At 38.6% G+C, this 20323-nt stretch overlaps 1 protein-coding gene across 2 annotated transcripts in view; it reads right to left on the bottom strand.

Moving 5' to 3' along the window:
• Positions 1 to 20323, bottom strand: part of adarb2 (adenosine deaminase RNA specific B2 (inactive)) — a 205093-nt gene that overhangs the window by 32694 nt on the left and 152076 nt on the right. For both annotated transcript variants that reach the window (XM_065294726.2, XM_065294727.2), the window contains exon 4: positions 4406 to 4520. In XM_065294726.2, coding sequence (XP_065150798.2) covers positions 4406 to 4520 — 115 coding nt within the window. The remainder of the gene's footprint in view (positions 1 to 4405; positions 4521 to 20323) is intronic.

Genomic DNA, 20323 nt, shown 5'->3' with positions numbered 1-20323 from the left:
GTGTCTCCCCCTGGTCTCTGGTCCTCCCAGTGCCTCCCTGGTCTTTGGTCCTGCCAGCGCCTCCCTGGTCTCTGGTCCTGCCAGCGCCTCCCTGGTCTCTGGTCTAACGTCATCTCCCTGGTCTCTGGTCCCGCCAGTGCCTCCCTGGTCTCTGGTTTCACTGCCGTCTCCCTGGTCTCTGGTCCTGCCAGCACCCCTCCCTGGTCTCTGGTCCTGCCAGTGTCTCCCCCTGGTCTCTGGTCCTGCCAGTGTCTCCCTAGTCTCTGGTCCTGCCAGCGCCTCCCTGGTCTCTGGTCTCACGGGCGTCTTCCCCTGGTCTCTGGTCTCACCGGCATCTCCCTGGTCTCTGGTTCTGCCAGTGTCTCCCCCTGGTCTCTGGTCCTCCAAGTGCCTCCCTGGTCTTTGGTCCTGCCAGCGCCTCCCTGGTCTCTGGTCCTGCCAGCGCCTCCCTGGTCTCTGGTCTTACGTCGTCTCCCTGGTCTCTGGTCCCGCCAGTGCCTCCCTGGTCTCTGGTTTCACTGCCGTCTCCCTGGTCTCTGGTCCTGCCAGCACCTCTCCCTGGTCTCTGGTCCTGCCAGTGTCTCCCCCTGGTCTCTGGTCCTGCCAGTGTCTCCCTAGTCTCTGGTCCTGCCAGCGCCTCCCTGGTCTCTGGTCTCACGGGCGTCTTCCCCTGGTCTCTGGTCTTACCGTCGTCTCCCAGGTCTCTGGTCCCGCCAGCACAACTCCCTGGTCCCTGGTCCCGCCAGCACAACTCCCTGGTCTCTGGTCCTGCCAGCGCCTCCCTGGTCTCTGGTCCTGCCAGCGCCTCTCGGGTCTTACCGTCGTCTCCCTGGTCTCTGGTTCCGCCAGCGCCTCCCTGGTCTCTGGTCTCTCGTCCTGCCAGCGCCTCTCCCTGGTATTTGGTCCTGCCAGTGTCTCCCCCTGGTCTCTGGTCCTACCAGCAGCTCCCTGGTCTCTGGTCTTACCGTCGTCTCCCTGGTCTCTGGTCCTGCCAGCACAACTCTATGGTCTCTGGTCCCGCCAGCATCTCCCGGTCTCTGGTCCCACCGCTGTCTCCCTGGCTTCCTGCTCTGCACCTGGACTCTTGTGTGTTGGGAGCGTCTGGAAGACGCTCTTTGGCTCTGTCACAGTCATGTCTGTGTTTCCCCAGTCCAAGTCTCGTACACTATAGGGCATGGTACTTGTTCTACCCTCTCTAAGATGCCTGTTCCCGAGTTCCCAAGATTCTCTGCCCTTGCCGAGATGGCTGTTTACATGTCTCCTAAACTTTCCACCCTGGCCAAGATGGCTATCCCTGAACTCTCTGGGACCTCTGCCGTGTTTCATTTTGTTAACCCATTTGTATATACAGTATAACCCTAGTGTTTCCATTGTCTTTTGTTAGTCGTTACATGTGTATTACTTGGTTTGGTTTGGTGTTTTTTTCTGTTTCATGTTTAGTATTGCATGTTTCATTATTCAAATTGTTTTGTCAATAAACCACCTGCGTATGGATCTGCTACCTCTGCCTGCCTCTGCCCACACTTTGTCAAAGTATGAAAGCATGGATGAAACTTTGGATGAAAGCAACTGACAAATCCATAAATGTGCTTTATCTAAATCTCAGAATTTATATATAATTTTGTATAATTCATACAATAGAGAGTATACAATAATTATTAACCACAATACCATACATATAAACTGAGATAAAATAAGCTAAAAAGAGTAAAACTACAATGAAAAACTTTATCTATGTATGAAAGTATAAACAGAGACAGGTGTCAACACACTGACAACACCCCCAAAATCCTTAATATATTCAGCTGTGTTTATGCTGCAGGCCTCAGACCTGCACTGCAGATGTTACAGAGGTTTCTTAAAAAAGCTAAATTTTAGCATTATTCACACCCCTCCCTAATCACAGCATGTTTTTAAAAAAAGAACATTTCAAATGAAAGCTATCCTAGGTAAAAACTTTTAATCTCTGTTTTTACCCAGCATGCCTTAGACGGAAGAAAGAGAGTTTGGCTATGTTTGGAAAAGAAAGCTAGATTATTTATTTACCTTTTTATCACGCAATGCATTGCCAAGTTTTTTTTTAATAGTATGTGCAGTGCAATGCATTACACAATATACATCTAATAATATACACAGGACAATCCTTCACATTGCATATTAATACAATAGTTATTTTGGATTTTTGTAATAATAAATATAGAAATATATCATTTCTGATTTATAATACACTGAATATGCATGACAAGCACATTTCATTATGGGTAGTACATACTGTTGTACTCTCTATACTATTATTTTCCTTTCTAAATTGTAGGTGTAATCCATGCATACAGAAAAAGTATGCATGCTGCAAACTTAATACGAGTACTTTAGTATGACAGTATGCATTTCCAAACTTAGCCACTGTCTGAGCAAGACACTATTAATCACTGCATGGGTCACTCCAGAGGAAGTCTGTCTGGGGAAAGCCCATATGCTGATATGAGCTTAATAAGCATCATTACCCCCACATTTCCTAAATGAGTTTTGTTTCGCAAAACAAGGGAAGAACGCAGTTCATCAGCTCCTTTATGAGGCCATCAAATCATAAGGAATCATTAGATGGAGTTTTATGCGTCCACTGCTTTGGGGAGTTTAGGATAGTCCGCCGTGGATTCACTGGAAAAGACAGACGTATTTGTTGGATACACTAGAATTGTGCCGTTTTATCATAAAGGAAAAATCTAGGATTTTCTTTCTGAAAAAATCAAGCTTATCAGATCAAACGGCCGAGGTCAACATCTATGAAGTCATTTACATCCCATTAGACCAAAAATGGAATCAGAGAGCCATGAATTGACCCTTAAGTTGCTCTTGCATGATAAAACGCTTGAATTTTAAATGAGGTCAGAATGGCGTACATCATCATCATTACATTATTGCTCATAATCATGAACAGAAACCATGAACAGGGTTACAGAGAGGTTTCCAATGGCTGACTTTTAAAGAGGCAGATCACCCAAAAATAAATATGATATACACTCACTATTTCAGAGTTTATTTAGGGGGTTCAAGATTTCGTCACCATATAAGTTAATATAGCTATAAAACTTTCTGAAATTAAATATTGGGTCATAATTTAAACATCTTCCCTTCGGTGGCAAACAGTGATAGTGTAAACAATGGCAGTTTTTTATTTTGAATAACATGCGCTTTTAAACTTTTACATTTTGTCCTCTTAAATGTTTGATTTTACATCTTAATCTTGACTCATACAACGAAATACCGATGCAGTGTCACATTTAACTATGTGAAAAATCTGTCTTCAGAAGAAAACTTTTGGACCCCAGCGGTCAAATTCAATACACATTCACCATTAACACTCATTTTCCAGCATTGATATATGTTTCTCCACTTCAGAATTGCTGTGCATCTAAAGTTTATAACCCAATATCTCAGCATCCGTACCACGCTACGTTGAAATAAGATTATTCACACAATCTGATTCAAGCCGCGTCTGTTTCTTTTGCGTTACCGGATGAAATAATCCAATAAGAGTCCACTTTCGCACAGGTTACGACACCCTCTGTGAAAGTCCCATCGTTCGACGTTGGACCCGCATTAATATTCTACGGGTGCCCGTGCCAGTCTGAAAGATTCAATAGATGCTCAAAGGGCGGCAAACAGAACCCCCAGTGTTTCTGTCAAGTTTGCCTGTCTGCTCGCTTGCCACAAATTCTTGGGCACCCACGTCTGGATCTTTGAAGATAACAGTCTTAATAAACAAACTCTGCAATTACTGTGAAGCTGACACAGCGAGAGAGAGAGAGAGAGAGAGAGAGAAAGAGAGAGATTAGGTCAGATCTCACTAAAGTCCAAATTGATAGCTAAGGTCTTCAAAAGAGAAACTTAATACTGATCCTGCAATGACTCCTGATTCTGAAATCCTGCAGCCGTCTCTCACACAGACAAACACATAGACCAATGGTTGGGTTTGTCCAAATTTTTAGCCATTCAAACCATTGGTTTAAACAACCCAGCATTGTATCAAAGTTCAACAACAGAACAGCAACACCCAAGTAACCATCTACTGAACAATGCCCCGCAATTGTGTTGATGAATTGTGCATGGTCACATTTCTAATTGAATTTTCTTTAGAAAAAGTAAAAATGTTAAATAAAAAATAATTTAAAATGTTTGAAAAAAGAGCTTCAGATTCTGTGAATCATTTCATTCTTGACGGCTGTTTGACTCCCATTGTCAATTTTTGTTTCACAGGTGATAAAATACTAAATATTTCATACGAAGCTCCAAACTCAGCAAAGGTGCTGCCATGCTCAGAAGACAGACAGAGACGTAGAGGTGCTTTCTCTCTCGATATTGAACTGGTTAAATAATTCACAAGCCGATTGAAACGTTGCCATACCTCTGGTCATGACGATGCCCGCCAGGCCTTTGTGACGTGCATGCAGCAGCGAGGAGCATCCAGCCAGCTCTGTGTATTTCTCCCGAACCAGGTGAAAAATCGCATCCGCAAACTCCTGCCAAACACAATGAGTTCTTTATAAGTTTGCTGCCTGAATAAAAATATTTTCACTGTGGTTGATACTTTTGTGTGCGTGTATAATAACATCACATGGTGGAGCATTGAATTACAAAGACAAGCATTAAAAACATGGTCAAAAAATGCTCTCTTGCTGTCACTGGAGCAGTACACTTTAAATATTTCCTAAGAACCATTTAGGTACAGATATCTATTTATTTGGTACCAATATGCACATTTAAGGTACTAATATGCAGTTTTTGGTATCAATATGTGGGTCAATGACGTGACGTTAATTATTTTGTGTCCGTATGGTTCAATTAAATGTAAAATGTAAAATTTCTAAATAAATTTGTCTAAAATTTCTGGCTTTTTTTTATTTTAAAAGAAAATTTGGGAGATAATTTCAAAAATGTCAAGTGGTATAACCGGTCTGTGCCAAATGGTGTTTTTTTTTTAATAAAAATATAAGGGCTGGGAAAAGATTAATCTCGATTAATCGCATGCAAAAAAAGTTATTTTTTGCATAATATAACTGTGTGTAATTATTATGTATATTTAACCACACACACATACATATATTCATGTCAGTTTTTTTTATTATATATAATTTTTTTTATTTATATATATAATATAGAATATATAAAAATATAAACATATATATTTACACATGTAAATGTTTCTTAAATACATACATGAATTTTTATGTACATAATAATTACACACACTCATATATTATGCCAAAAATCACTTTTATTTTGTATGCGATTAATCACGATTAATCGTTTTCCAGCTCTAGAAAATATAAATATATTCATAAAAAATGAAAAATAAAATATAATCATCTAGTTTAGTGTAATATCACTTTTTTACATACATTTTTACATAATTTGTCAAAGATTATACAGAAAACAGAGCAGTTTTCAACATATGTCTGGACAAATATTACAAAAACGCATTAAAATTTACATTTAGAAATAACTTATATTTTAAAATGATTTTTTTTTTAGATTACGCTTACATGCCATCAAGCTGGATAAAATATTTTATATTTCTCATTCCTTGGCGCAATTGGCGGTTACACCATTTGACATTTTCAGGCCCATTCAGTCTCAACTTTCATAAAAATGGTGCAAATGTAGTTTTTATTGCATAAAATTTACATAAATACACTATGTGCATTGAAATATACCTGATGCGAGCTTTTAAAACAAGTTTTTTTTTAAGATTTTTGATTTCTCATCTTGCCAAACCGTTTTTGTCAGTGACCCACGTACCCCCGAGGTACTAATACTGTATATGTACTCCATAGATGCAAAGGTGTAAATTTTGAAAAGGTACCATCCCAAAGACAGCTAGGGGACATTTGTTTGATCGTGTGGTATTAAGATATACATTATGGACACGTTTTTAAAAACAATAAAAATAATGTATAAATGCACTCGAGCTCCACAAGTTTGTGCAAAAACACGATGATCAATATTATCCCATCATGAACATTTTTCAATGTGTGCTTTAATAGAAACAAGAAAGGTCAATGTCGCAAATTACATTTGCTTAGTGAAATAGGTAGATAATATTTAGATAATATTATTATAGATAATATTCAAAACATTGAGGTCTATAAGATAAAGAATAATACTATAAAATATCAATATATAATAAAACCATATGTCTCTATAAATTTCCTATACAGTAGATGTGAGATTTTTATCATATAGCTCATGTATATTTAAGGAGCAGTTCATCGAGCTACCGTTGCTATTTCATGATCGCACAATGACTTTCCCCATGGCGTTTTTTTTCACATGCTAACACGGTGACCCAATTAATTTGTGTCAAAACATCGGCCATCGATAGAGTAATTGGATGGTGAGGAGACCATGGGTGCGGTCGTGGTCAGGCGTTTATCTAAGACACTTTCGCTAATGGAACGGCATGATTAGTTTGGTGGCGTCTCAAATGGACCATCTGTCCATCTCGGTGAGCACGAGGTTGAGGCCACCCGGCTGAAAAATAACCTGGACTCTGTGTCTGAATTCAACAGACAGGTTTGAGCTCACCCCATCCCGTACAGCTGTTCTTGGATTTATCACACCATGTTGTTATGGTACTGTCTGTGGCAATTAGCTGCATATGCAGGCAGGAGCATATTCATACAGGACACACACACACACACACACACACACACACACACACAGTGTCACATAATAATTATGACTTCTGAGGGGTCGGCCAGGCAGCTGGTTGAATAAAGTGAAGGCAAAGTGCTCAGGGAGAGAAACAGATGCACACCTCTTTACTGAGGATGTTCACAGCATGTGGCCGCTGATGAACTGATTGGAGAACAGTCTTAGCATAATAGTGATGCGCCCGCCTGTGGACTCGGCACACCTCTTAACAATAATGTGAACATGAGCTTGACAGCCAAATAATACTAACATGAGCTCATTTGTTTTTAATTATTTTCATACGCATGCATTGTTTACATGTGGATAGACATTATTGCATACAGTATCAGTGTATGCGCTGTGTTGTATAAATATAATCAAATATTATATTAATGTAACCAGATGATTTCATGCCTCTGAAATTGTATGTTTAAACAGTTAATGTTTGTGAAGCTGTTAATTATTTACGAATTATCAACATAATACATTTAAAAACCAGAAGTGCAAAAGCTTTTTTCATACAAATGCTTATGCTAATAAGATTGCATTGGAAATATTTGCACTGTGGATGTTGTGCGAATTAATTTTGTATTATGAAAAAAAAAGGTCTAAAAATGTCCCTGGCGGTCACTGGGGCAGCACTGTTCGAATTGAGGAGGAAGGGGTGGTCCGACCATCTGAAATAAATGTAAACTCTTAAGTGCACCTCACGCTGTTTTCTGGAGGAATTGACAGATTTTTAGATTTAGATTTATATGATTGGATTAGGTTTTTTTATCTTCTCAAATTGATATTTACAACCAAGTCTCATGGCAAGTCGTGTCACGAAATATTTGATTAATTTATTTGTGTTATTGACACGATTTTCCATTTTTTTTGTGCCATTAAGCACAATTTTTTTTCATGTCACTCAGCACTAATTTCTATAAATAGTTTTTAGTGTCCATGGCACCAGTGTTCGAATTGAAGGGGGTCTGGGGGGGTCCCGGACCTCCTATAAGCCTTAAGGGACCCCCCATAAAGCACAAAAATATAAATTAGGGGGGTCCCCTGGTTTTTATTAAAATTAAAATACTACATAAATTTAAAATCCTCATTTTGCGTGTCACAAAGCGATACTGTCCATTATTTGTCCCAATTTCACAATTAAATAATTCAAATGACTTCTGTCCGAAATAAAGAAACTCGCAAGTGCGCCTCATGCTGTTTTCTGGAGGAATTGAGAGACGAGTCAATGTCTCTATCTGCGTGTGGAGTATTTTTTACCTCAGTTGCAGTAAGAATCTTTAGTAATCTTTAGGTTTAAGGGTTTTTTAAAAAATCTTCTCAAACTATTATTTCATAAGTGTGGCAAAGCGATCCACTCAGACTGACGGCTGGTCAACCCAGTCACATAAAATATTTTATTAGGAAAGCAGAAGAAATCACGCTTAAATGATAATAAATGATAGTCTCTTTAATACTAGCCTATCGCTCAACTACGCATCTTTCAGAAATAAATAATTATTTGTAGAAAGTATCTTTTGCATGTGTTTTTTTAAACCTTGGAAAAATGTAACATGCAGGGCCGAAGTGGGACTCATTTTCAGCCCTGGAGTTTCATGTCTTAGACCGGCCCACTTTAGTTCACCACTGACTATATTAAAATAATATAATTAAATCCTCAGTGCACTATTCTTTGCAGCCTTGCAATTAATATATTTTCCAAAAATATCATTTCCAATTCAATGCAAATAGTCTAAAACAGCTATGATTTTGCCATAATCACGCAGCCCTACCATAAGGTATTTTAATATTATTCAATTAAACTTATTCAAAAACTGTTAAAGGGATCAAATATTTTCCCCTATATTTTTTTCCCTAGCGTTTTGCATGAAATAGATGAAGAATAACTATTAATAGATTAATCATTGTTACATATATAACTTACCGGTAGATATAAAAAATACGACATTTACCTTTTATCAAGTTATCAACTGCTGAAAAGGAACAAATGTTTTCCCCTATATTTTTTCCCCTAGCGTTTGCATGAAATAGATGAAGAATAACTATTAATAGATTAATCATTGTTACATATATAACTTACCGGTAGATTTTTTTTACATTTACATTTACCTTTTATCAAGGTATCAAGTTGCGCTCAAGTTTATTTTAAATCTAAACGTGCAGCAAGTGCACTCAAATAGACGCGTCTAAAACAAAACTCGTGTTCACAGCGACCGCTTTGAAAAGCAGAAGGCGGCGGCGCGTAATGCGTTGTCCATGCGTTTTAAATGAATATGGACCCTAATTATGATTATGAACGCAAGAATTACTTCGTGGTCGGAAGTTGGACACAATCAACTTGGTCATAAAGCGATGGGGACGTATACCACCCGCAAATTACGCGAATGGGGCTGCTGTGAGTGCTGGGGACAGCAACCTTCAACCTGGTGGCATGATAACTATCTTTAAAATTATGTATCTTTAAAAAGATTAATTATATGTAATTTATACAGTGAAGAAGATAGTGTTATTATTCATTTGATTCTATTTATGTACCTAAATACTACTGTTAGATCTTGCTTTATTTGTAACTTTGTTCTTTTTTTCTATTTTTATATGCTCATAATTTCCAGTTTTGCTGATCCGAAAATTATTATATCTATGACTCAAAAAACGCAATGTAATCATCCATTTAACCACTACTATATAGTAAAATTATGTAATTTAAGAATGAGTCCACCCTATTTCACCCCTATTCTGTTTAAAAGTTCTGCCCTTGCCAGTGTTTCACACTAATTTGAGGGGTAAACTTTTTTTAGAGTTTGAGTTAAGGGTAATTTGGGGTTTCTTTGATTAAAACCAGGATCAGATGATTGTTGATCAAGGACGATCACATCTTACGTTGTGAAATCACAGCGACCCTATAATGAGGAGGGTGGAGCTTGGCCGGGGGTGGGGCTTAGCTAGGGGACCCCCCATAAGCTTTGACATAATTCGAACACTGCATGGCACGACTTTCTTTTACGCAAGAATGACTTTCTGTGACATTTCAGACATCCTAACCCAAACCCCAAGCGAAAATACATTTCTATAAATTTTAGTGTCCATGGCATGACTTTCTTTTTCGTGTCATTTTATATTTTGTTTCCTCATTGTTTTTTCTCTATTTTTTTACCATTGTTGCTTAAGGTGGGGGCTAGAATGACTTTCGGCGAACTTTCAGACGTCCTAACCCAAACCCCAACTCTAACCCCAAGCGAGAATAGTTTTTAATGCGGAAGATGAACATGTAGAAACCAATACATAAAATTACATCCTTACCCAACCACAAATCTAACCCCAAGCGACAATGATTTAAAAATAGATGAAAAAACAATGAAAAAAACAAAATATAAAATGACACGATAAAGAAAGTCGTGCCACGGACAAAAAAAAAACTATTTATAGAAATTCCTGCTGAGTGACACAAAAAAGACATTCGTATTCAATGGCACGAAAAAAGCGGAAAACCGTGTCAATAACACAAATAAATTAATCAAATATTTTCTTAATATAACACGACTTGCCGTAAAATAGGGTAGGATGTTTCACACTAATTTGAGGGGTAAAAATGGAGTTAAAGGTACTTTGATTTAAACGTTGATTCAGGATCACATCTTACTTTGTAAAATTACGGCAACCAAAAATTACGAGAGCTTGGCTAGGGGGGCTTAGCTAGGGGACCTCCTTATAATCTTTGACTTCATTCGAACACTGTGGAGCAGTACTTTTGCACCTAAAAAGTTCATATTAGCACATCACAGGTATATATTGGTGTCAAATGTAAACATATCTGTACCTAAAGGGTACATGTTAGGACCTTTTTAAAGGATACTGTCTTTCTAAGGACCATTTTTGACCATTTTTTTGATAGTGTATAGGTCAACTGGAGAGTAAGGAAAGGTTACAGGTTTGATTCGCAAGAACATCAGATAAAAACATCTGCTGCCGAATCACATGAATATAAATGTAATATAAAAGAATGGGGAGCATTAGAGTAAAAAGAATGTTTGGGTAAACGTGCCACAATTAATTTCATTACATTTATGCAATTTATGCAGACACATTTATCCAAAATGACTTACTGGGATTCGAACCCACAACCTTTGCACTGCTAATGCAATGCTACAGGAAATATGACTTGGATTCAGTGTCTTTATGCAATATATAATTTCTTACTTTGATATTGGGGATTATATGATAGAGATTACACCTCAAAAATATCAGTAGTATTTTTGATATGTCATCATCAATCAACGCTTTGATTGTTTTAAATGACGAGCGTCTCTTTAACTCGCAGTTAAAAACAAATGTGCGCCTGTAGCCCGAGCCTGCCAAGCCAGCAGCACAGACACCTTTAAATGTCTCTCAGTGGTAATTAAACACTAAGCCCAATGTCACCTTAATAAAACATCTTTTATTGGTGACATTAAAAGGATTAAGAGGGATGCCAAACATTTCCACACTTTAAAGACAGAGGCGTGGCCTAACGTTGGATTGACGCCCACGTTCAAGACAGTTTGACTCAATGTGCTCGAGATACGTTAGAAATTCAACATATGGTTGTAATGAATGAGGGTGAGTGAAAAATATATTAAAGTGATGTTTAATGTGGCTAAGAAGTTGCAAGGATGTTTCTTATTGGCCCAAGTCAAAATATGATATATTGGTCTCTAGATGTCTCCAGTCTGTCCTTATAAGTAATTTACAGTTATTATATCATAAGTCTTTTGGAATTTTATTTTATTTTATTACTTTAATACGTAGCCCCTAAGGGGACATGGAGAACAGGGGGACGTTTTTCAATAAAGACTACATAGCAAACAGATTTTTTTAAATAATGATGAACATGGATGAATAATTTAAAAAACCTACAATATTCCAGAAAATATAAGAACTGTCAATTTCGATTTCATATTGACTTTAATGTTTAGGGTTTGTTGGAGTGAGTAACTAGTACGAGAAATAGTACTAGTGATGCTTCTGACAAAACACATTCACAAACAGAGAAGAGTATGGAAATGAAATAAATATATAGAAAGTGAAAGGCACATCCACAGCTCTGGCTATTTCAGGAGAATTAAGTGGCGTCTGCCTTTTGTTTGGTACATGCCAACAGTACATTATGAGCTTTTAAATCTCAAAGACTTGTCTCAACACAAACCATTAATGGCAATCAAATCATTTGATTTCTTTTGAAGATATGCCACAATAATGAAGTCTTTAGCATAAATCTGTATTCACGACTCTGAATAACGAATAATGTCGCACTGATTTGAAAAATAAAAAAACCTCTTGCAGGTAATGGACTGAAATTAGTTATCAAAGGCGGGAATAAAATATTCAGAGCACTCAAAGGGAACTCTAATACCTTGAAAGAGGCCATGAAAAGAAGGGAAAAATAAAGAGGAAATATCTGTGGCACATTGCTACAGAATTTGTGTTGCTTGTTAATCGTGCAAAAAGACGACTCTGACAAATCAGAGCAGAACCGCAATCCGAGTCCTTTTTCTGGTTGCAAGGTGTAAAGCATGTGTCAAACACAAAGACAGATCTTTTGATGGATGTTTCTGCTATCTGGGAAGAAAAAATCAAATATGACACACTGCACTACACATATTAGTGCTATTTGGAAGGAACATGGTTTATAACTTATAAAATTATGCTACTTATTCCATTCACTTTTGGAAGCAAATGATTTTGTCATTATGATGTTCAATGCAAAAAGCATCCAAAATATTTTTAATAAAAAATAACGCTTTACACTGCCTAGAAGATTTTATAGTTGAAATGGATGGTTCTTAAAAAAAACACTTTGTTGGTCAGACTGATTTATATACTGCTTTATATATGATAGTAATAATAATAATAATAATAATATCAATAATGCCAATAATATAAATATAAATAATGCATTTATTATGGGCAAAATGTATTAAATACAATATTAATTATTGCATTAAACCAAAAAGCCATAGCTGCTTCCCCAAGCCTCCCCAACTTCTAATATTTGCAGTGGTATTTAGAAATGGAAACACTATTTTATTTTGCAAATTATTGAACAATTCAGATAGTTGTTCAAATATGATGTAAACATAACCAGTGCCTTAACAGGTTTCAGCTTCTTTTTCCGTCAGTCTTTTTTAATGTAATGTAAATTGTCAGTATACTGGAGTCATCATCCCCCCCTCAGAAGTCAATATTGTGCTAGGAACACAAATGTCAACAGGGAACTTTTCCCGACAGATTCCTGACCCAGAAGTCTGTTCCTCTGGGGCTTCTGGCTGATAAAATGGTCTTGGCAATGCATAATGTCCTCTGCAGGAAAAAGCGTATGCAGAGATTTTTGCTGCATGTGCCCAGGTGAGCAGAGAGAAAGATATATTTAACTCTTTACTCTTTCTTACTGTATGAGAACAACTAAGATTTTGCCCTCTGCTTATCAACCGACTCTACCCACTAAACATAATTATTACTTTCTTCACAAACTTTATTATATATATTTTTGCATTGTTATTATTATTATTTTTTTAAAATGTAAAAGGCCAAAAAAACTTTACACAACTTGTTTTGAGTTAAAGGTGTAATGTGTTTTTTGCGGCATCTAGTGTTGTGATTGCAAATTGCAACCGCCCTCAATTTCGAAACGCAAAGAGAAGCTACAGTAGCAGCTACAGGACAAACATTTCGTTGTCTGAGACAACATAGGGATGAATCGCACTCAGTAGAAAAGTTTGTCCGTTTAGGGCTACTGGTGAAACATGACGGCGAATTCTATGCAAGGAGACCTGCGGTGTATGTAGATAAAAACAGTTCAATCTAAGGTGATAAAACAATACAATTCATTATGTAAGGTCTTTATAATATAGTTATTAGGGATGCTAAACAATTAATCGCGATTAATCATTAGCAGAATAAAAGTTTTTGTTTACATCACATATGTGTGTAAACTAATAAATATGTATATATATAAATATGAACACATTCATGTATAATTTTAAGAAAAAAAATTTATATATTAAGTATTTATATTTATATATAATATAAATTATACATAAATATACAAATGTATATACACATGTAAACATTTCTAAAACATATACATGCATGTGTGTACATTTATTTATACAAAGTTATTATACACAGTTCACACACATATATGATGTAAACAAAAACGTTTATTCTGCTAACGATTAATCGCGATTAATCGTTAAGCATCCCTAATAGTTATGTATATTATATTGCATTTCTGTCAAGAGATCCTTCTAAAATGTTCACAGTTCACCTTTTTACTAGTAGTTTTAAATTGAATTAAGTTTAAGGCAACCAGCTAACTTACTTTTTTAAGTTGAACCAACCAATCCTTATTACAGTGTGCACATTTATATGTCATAAGCATTGCATCAGATTTGACATGCATATAGAGTATTATTAGGAAAGCAAAGATAGCATTTATCTATTATAGGTCCTAAATATTATGCAACAAGCGCATGACGCTTTGCACTGTGCTGCTTATATTTATGTAAGCAATAAGGTATGAGAGGCTGTGCTGTATCGTGAATAAGTAACGACTGAAGGGCGTTGTTACTGTGGGTTCACACCAGCCGCATTTGAGGCGTCAAATTCGCGTCTAGTTTGCCGCTTGAACATTTTAAGTTTACTTGCTTCATTCGCGCGTGAAAGCCATGAGTGAAATTCTAGTCATCAAGACATTCACGTGGAAATTCGCGTCATGGGAGGGGCTTCTGCAACTCGCTTTCTGTAATCAAGTCACTACTAGAGCAAGCTCCTGACGGTGCGATTTTCCACCAAAGTTCAAAATTTTCAATGTGCGCGTTTCCCGCGGCAATGCTCAATTTGCGCCATTCGCGTGAACTAGACGCGTGAATGAGGCGGAATCGCATCTACCGCGCCGTGGTAAACGCCTCATTCGCGCCGCGAGACCTCCAGACAGCATCAACGCGTCTTCACATTGACCTAACATTGAAATCACTTCTACCGCAGCTTGTCTGAATGCAGCATTAGGCACAAGCTAGAAAAAAAATAGTTCCTGACCGTGAACAACAACGTTCCAATCGGCTGTGCCTCATAAGTCTAGAAAAGTGAAGCCTCTGGCTCTTTGATCGCCCCCTGGTGGCTGGCTGCAGTACAAGTCATAACCCCGCCCTCTCCATTCAAACAAATAGGACTCTGCTCTAAATAAAAAAAATATTTACACTTCCAATAAAAGTTTCCGAAAGATAGTTTTAGTCCTTTTAAGCAGTTGTTATTACACTGATATATGTTCAAGTGTTCATTTTTGTGATAACTTTCATTTTAGCTAGTTATTTGATGCTATAGAAACGGGGCGTGTCGTTAAGATTGGCGTGGTTGAATTGGTCGTGCGAGCGTTTGGGCGGAAGTTTGATACCGTGGCTCCGCCTCTGGTTCCACGGACGATTCCTTCTGCGCATGCCCTGGCTCCAAACTGACGTTTTTACATAACATGGCGGCGACCATGGTCGGACATATTTGGCTTCAATTCATTAGAATGGAGGGAGGCAACGTCGCGTCATCCATCTTTTTTTACAGTCTATGGTTCCAATGTGTAAAATGCATGAAAGCTTAAATAAAAACAACAAACTGCTCTCAAACTGATCCGTGGGGTTGCTGAGGGTGTTGCTAAGGGAGCTGTGATAAATAGAACCATTGGGTGAATCGGTCATAGCCGTGTTTTATTGTGAATAAAGCACAACTATTGACCAATCAGAATCAAGGATTGGAACTCACCGTTTTAAAAACTACAGTAAAATATATGTCATACAGTACATGACACTATGTCTTTCAATAGCAACAGCTTGTTCTGCATCATGTGTCATTAAGCTATTACTACGCCATTGCACATGCGGAGAAAGTTCTAGTTTCAATGTTCAGATTATACTTTTAAACTTTTAAACAATGATGCTCAAACGCACTTGTTTGCTTGATAAATTAACAATACCAACTATGTTATTGGAATACATATTAATGCTACTGAAAAAGTAAGCAATTCATTATAAAATGTGTTTTATGTTTTATTGTTCATCTCAATAAATCTCAACATCCTTCAAACTCAAGCCAAACACTTACATGTTCCTTTAAATAAAATTCTTCTCAACACAACACGCAACCCTCCCACCATTAATTGCATCCGCTGTGTGACGCAAGCATCATATATTTGTTAGCAGTACGACCGTGACGACTCCATGCTTTACAGTCTCCAGCATGAGAGAATCCAATCATACGATGGCGTGTGTGAGGGCCATCTGTCAGAAACCTCCCCCAAAACGCTTATCAGGGCCCAACAGAGCACTCGTGCCTGCAACGGAATGGGGCCATGTCTCCTATTTCTTTATAGAGGTATTTAACAATTCATTCACCAAGTTTTAATAGCGTCTTTCCGTGACTATATCATCCTCCTGCCTGCTGCCCACGATGGGCTTTTGAAAATCAATATTCGTTGGTAGCCTTCCTCAGGAGCTCTGAAAACATCTCAAAGTGGCAGGTACCCATCCCGTTTGTCTGCCATAACCTATGCTATTAACTCCTACCTCGGCTTTACAAGGACCTCATTGTTTTGTTCTAACGCAGCAAAAACAAAAAAAGGAAACAAAAAAACTGCTGACAAAGCTTCCACTCCTTTCCGCAATGAACTGTGATGTCGCCTCAATCCGCGTCCAACCTTTTAGCGTGTGGAAGGTCCAGATGGCCCTGCAGCTTGCAGGACAGATTTTCAGCCGGCCACGCTTTCTGCTCTATCAGCGGGGAGCTGTCAGTCAGATCAGCCTGGCTGACCCACCAATGTTGTAAAACACATCGCCTTCTCATCTGTCCCATTTTGAAGGCCCACAACACCCAAAAACAAATAACGGCTGGAGATCATTGGTCCTTCTACGCTATAAAAAAGACCTAACCTGAGGGACGGACAGTGGGCTTGACCCTAAAGCCAACGGGGATCGTGACAAATCAGTGGCTTGGAGCAAATGACCTCTACTGTAAGAAAGGAGGTTGTGTAGGAACAAGCATACCTGAAAAAACAATGGCCTGGTTGGGACAGCTAACTAAGCTTTGTTTCTGTTAAATCGATACAAATTTTCATGTAGTTTTTAACAGGATTAGTTTCAGGATCCAGTTTTTATAACATTGAACATCAAATGATGATGCAACCATGATCTCATGGGTTATCAGATACCTTGTTAACACATACTCACTCCCCAAGGCGTCAAAATCTGAAGCATGTTCAAATGCCTTTGGAGTCAGTATTAAGATGCGAAGCGTGCCCTTATGCTTCACTATATTGACGAAATGGGAACTCCGTTGTTACTTTATGCAACGTCAACGTATGTGACAATCGGCAGGATCATGCCGCTACTGGACGGTAACTACTAAATTTTTTCCCTATTTTTAAACCATTGTTGCTTGGGGTTGTGGTTAGAATTTGGGATCGGTTGTCAGTTTAAGTATTGGTTTATACTTTTTGTGTTTTGATTTTTAAACCATTGTCACTTGGGGTTGGGATGTAATTTTATGTAACAGAAAATCGTTCTAACCCCAACCCCAAGCGACAATGGTAAAAAATTTGGAACAAAAAAGTGGGTAGTTAACGTCCAGAAGTGGCATGATCCTGCCGATCGTTGCATACGTTGACGTCGCATACGTTGACGTCCAAAAGTGGCATGATCCTGCCGATCGTCGCATACGTTGACGTCGCATACGTTGACGTCCAAAAGTGGCATGATCCTGCCGATCGTCGCATACGTTGACGTCGCATACGTAGACATCGCATAGGTTTACGTCCAGAAGTGGCATTATCCTGCAGATCGTCGCATACATTGACATCGCATTAATAATGTCCAGAAGTTGCATGATCCTGCCGATCGTCGCATACGTTGACATTGCATACGTTAACGTCCAAAAGTGGCATGATCCTGCCGATCGTCGCATATGTTGATGTCGCATATGTTGACGTCGCATTCGTTTACGTCCAAAAGTGGCATGATCCTGCCGATCGTCGCATACGTTGACATCGCATTAATAACGTCCAGAAGTTGCATGATCCTGCCGATCGTCGCATACGTTGACATCGCATTAATAACGTCCAGAAGTTTCACAATCCTGCCGATCGTCGCATACGTTGACATCGCATACGTTAACTTCCAGAAGTGTCATGATCCTGCCGATCGTCGCATACGTTGACGTTGCATACGTTGACGCCGCATAACATGTCGGCATCACCTTCCGGGATGCCCTTTCGTCTATATTCGACGCTGAGGGATTAGCATAAAAGCAACGGAGTTCCCATTTCGTCGAAATAGTGACTCATAGGGGCACCCTTCACGTCTTCATACAGACGCTGAAGGCGTTTGAACATGCTTCAGATTTTGACGCCTGGGGAGTGAGAATGGGTTGAAAATCTTTATGAATAAGCATGTTTTGGTTGCAAAAAAATACCTAATAGTTTACCTTAAAACAATACTTAATTTAATTGTGTATAGCATAGTTTTAGTATAACACATTTCTTATTACTGCTAGTCCCTGCAAAAGTTGTGTTTGGTGTGCAGCTTACATTACACTTTGCAGCTGATCTGTGAAGGTTTTGCTAAATAAAAGCATAGGTTAAACTGTGAAGTCTGCACTTCTTTCTGACTTGTTACCCAGCTACTACGGTGGTGAACAGCTGGTACAGTACTCACGGGGATATTCACATTAAAGACGCAGACGCATCGCAATCCGAAACAAAACACTGCAACGTGAAAAGAGACCCGAGGGACAAAATCATGTCTTCGAAGTTAAAGGGTGCGTTCACACTACCAGTGTTTAAATTGGCAAACACGCGTGATTGGTTGCTAGTGAGACTCCAGCGTCTGCACTGTAAATTAGTTGAAGTTAGTACCACATCGCATTTCTGCTCATTTGCATAAAGTTTGCTTCACATCGACAACTTTTATTTAAAAATGTACTTTGCCGCTGCAAATCAATGTCAGTGCGAACGGCTCTTTAGGGTGAGAGTGACAAATGGTGCGGTTAAAAAACACATTGACGATCAAGCTCAGTAAAGTTATTTTCCAGGTCATAACGCAGATGCGCACTAACAAACCTGCGGCGAGGATCGTAATCACATTATTACAGATGGACTCATCCGCACTTCTGCAGCCATATAAAACAGATGTTGTTGGATGGGGATCGTGTGGTTGTGTGCGCATAGATCTGACGCCCAAAAACTGTCCTGCTCCAATAAGGCCATACAGAACGGGCAAACAGATTCAAAAGCAGCTTTTAGGATCAGTTCAATCTGTGCTGGCGAACAGTGTGGCACTGCATGGCCTTAATTCTCGGCCCGTGTGCATTCGACCCTGTATTATCTGTGTTTCGAGGTGAAGTTCACCAATCTGGACAGTCATATGCATATATCATCATTTTGTTGCTTGTTATACAACAATTTTTCAAGAGTAGCTTGACTGAAGTTTAACTATTTTAAATAAGTTAAACTAGAACAACTAGCAGCTCCAATGTGACCCAAATTAACGTCGTAAATAAGCTTATGTGTACCTGAGGAAAACGTGGTATAAAAATAGAGGCGGCGGTAGGTAAGATTGTGTTTTAAAGGCTCAGCACCAATCCCTCCCGATTAACCCTTCTGTCAAGACACAAAACCGAGGGTAAGAAGAAAATGGCTTAATAATGCCTTTATTATACATAATGCATCAAATAAAGAGGACAGGCAAGAGGCTCCTTCAAAGACATAACATGACCTGCCCCTTACAATGAAATCGTGAGGAGGAGGATGTGAGGTGTACAGGAGGAGAAACAGATCGCCTGGGAGAAAAAGAGAGAGACAGAGAAAAAAAGAGAGAGTGATGTTCTCTTAACAAGCGCCACTCAGGCAGACCCTCGTCTGACCGCAAGGGCTGTTCACACACCATTCATTAATCCACGTCTGATGGTAAGTGCCCCGCAGACAGAAAGGCCACAGAATTGCGATCGTCATTATGCCCACAACCTTCAATATACTTAAAACAAGATGGATAAAATATGGATTTGACCAAAAACAAATATGATCCAAGCTATAACTCATATTACACTGTTGGACCTTAGTTCACCCACAAATGAAAACTTTGTAATAATTTCCTCACCATCATGTCGTTTCATCCCCCAATTTTTTTCTTTGTTCTTCAGAGCCCAAATGCAGATTTTTTTTATAAATGGTCGTTTTGGGTTTTCTGGTTACTATGGGAGTGGATGGTGACTAACTCTTGAAACTTCGAAAGGCCCAAAAGTGTTAAACAAATAACTCGACTGAACTTATATAAAAAGTGAAAAACTTAAAGGGACACTCCACTCTCATTTTCCAGCTCCCCTAGAGTTAAACATTTCATTTTTACTGTTTTGGAATCCATTCAGCTGATCTCCGGGTCTGGCGTTAGCACTTTAAGCATAGCTTAGCATAATCCATTGAATCTGATTAGACCATTAGCATCGCGCTCAAAAATAACCAAAGAGTTTCAACATTTTTCCTATTTAAAACTTGACTCTTCTGTAGTTACATAGACAGACAGAAAATTTAAAGTTGTGATTTTCTAAGCAGATA

Source organism: Paramisgurnus dabryanus, chromosome 22 (genome assembly GCF_030506205.2).
Source record: "Paramisgurnus dabryanus chromosome 22, PD_genome_1.1, whole genome shotgun sequence".
In the NCBI taxonomy this organism is placed as follows: Eukaryota; Metazoa; Chordata; class Actinopteri; order Cypriniformes; family Cobitidae; genus Paramisgurnus; species Paramisgurnus dabryanus.
Note: the sequence above shows the minus strand (reverse complement) of the source record. Positions and strands in the feature narration are given on the sequence as shown.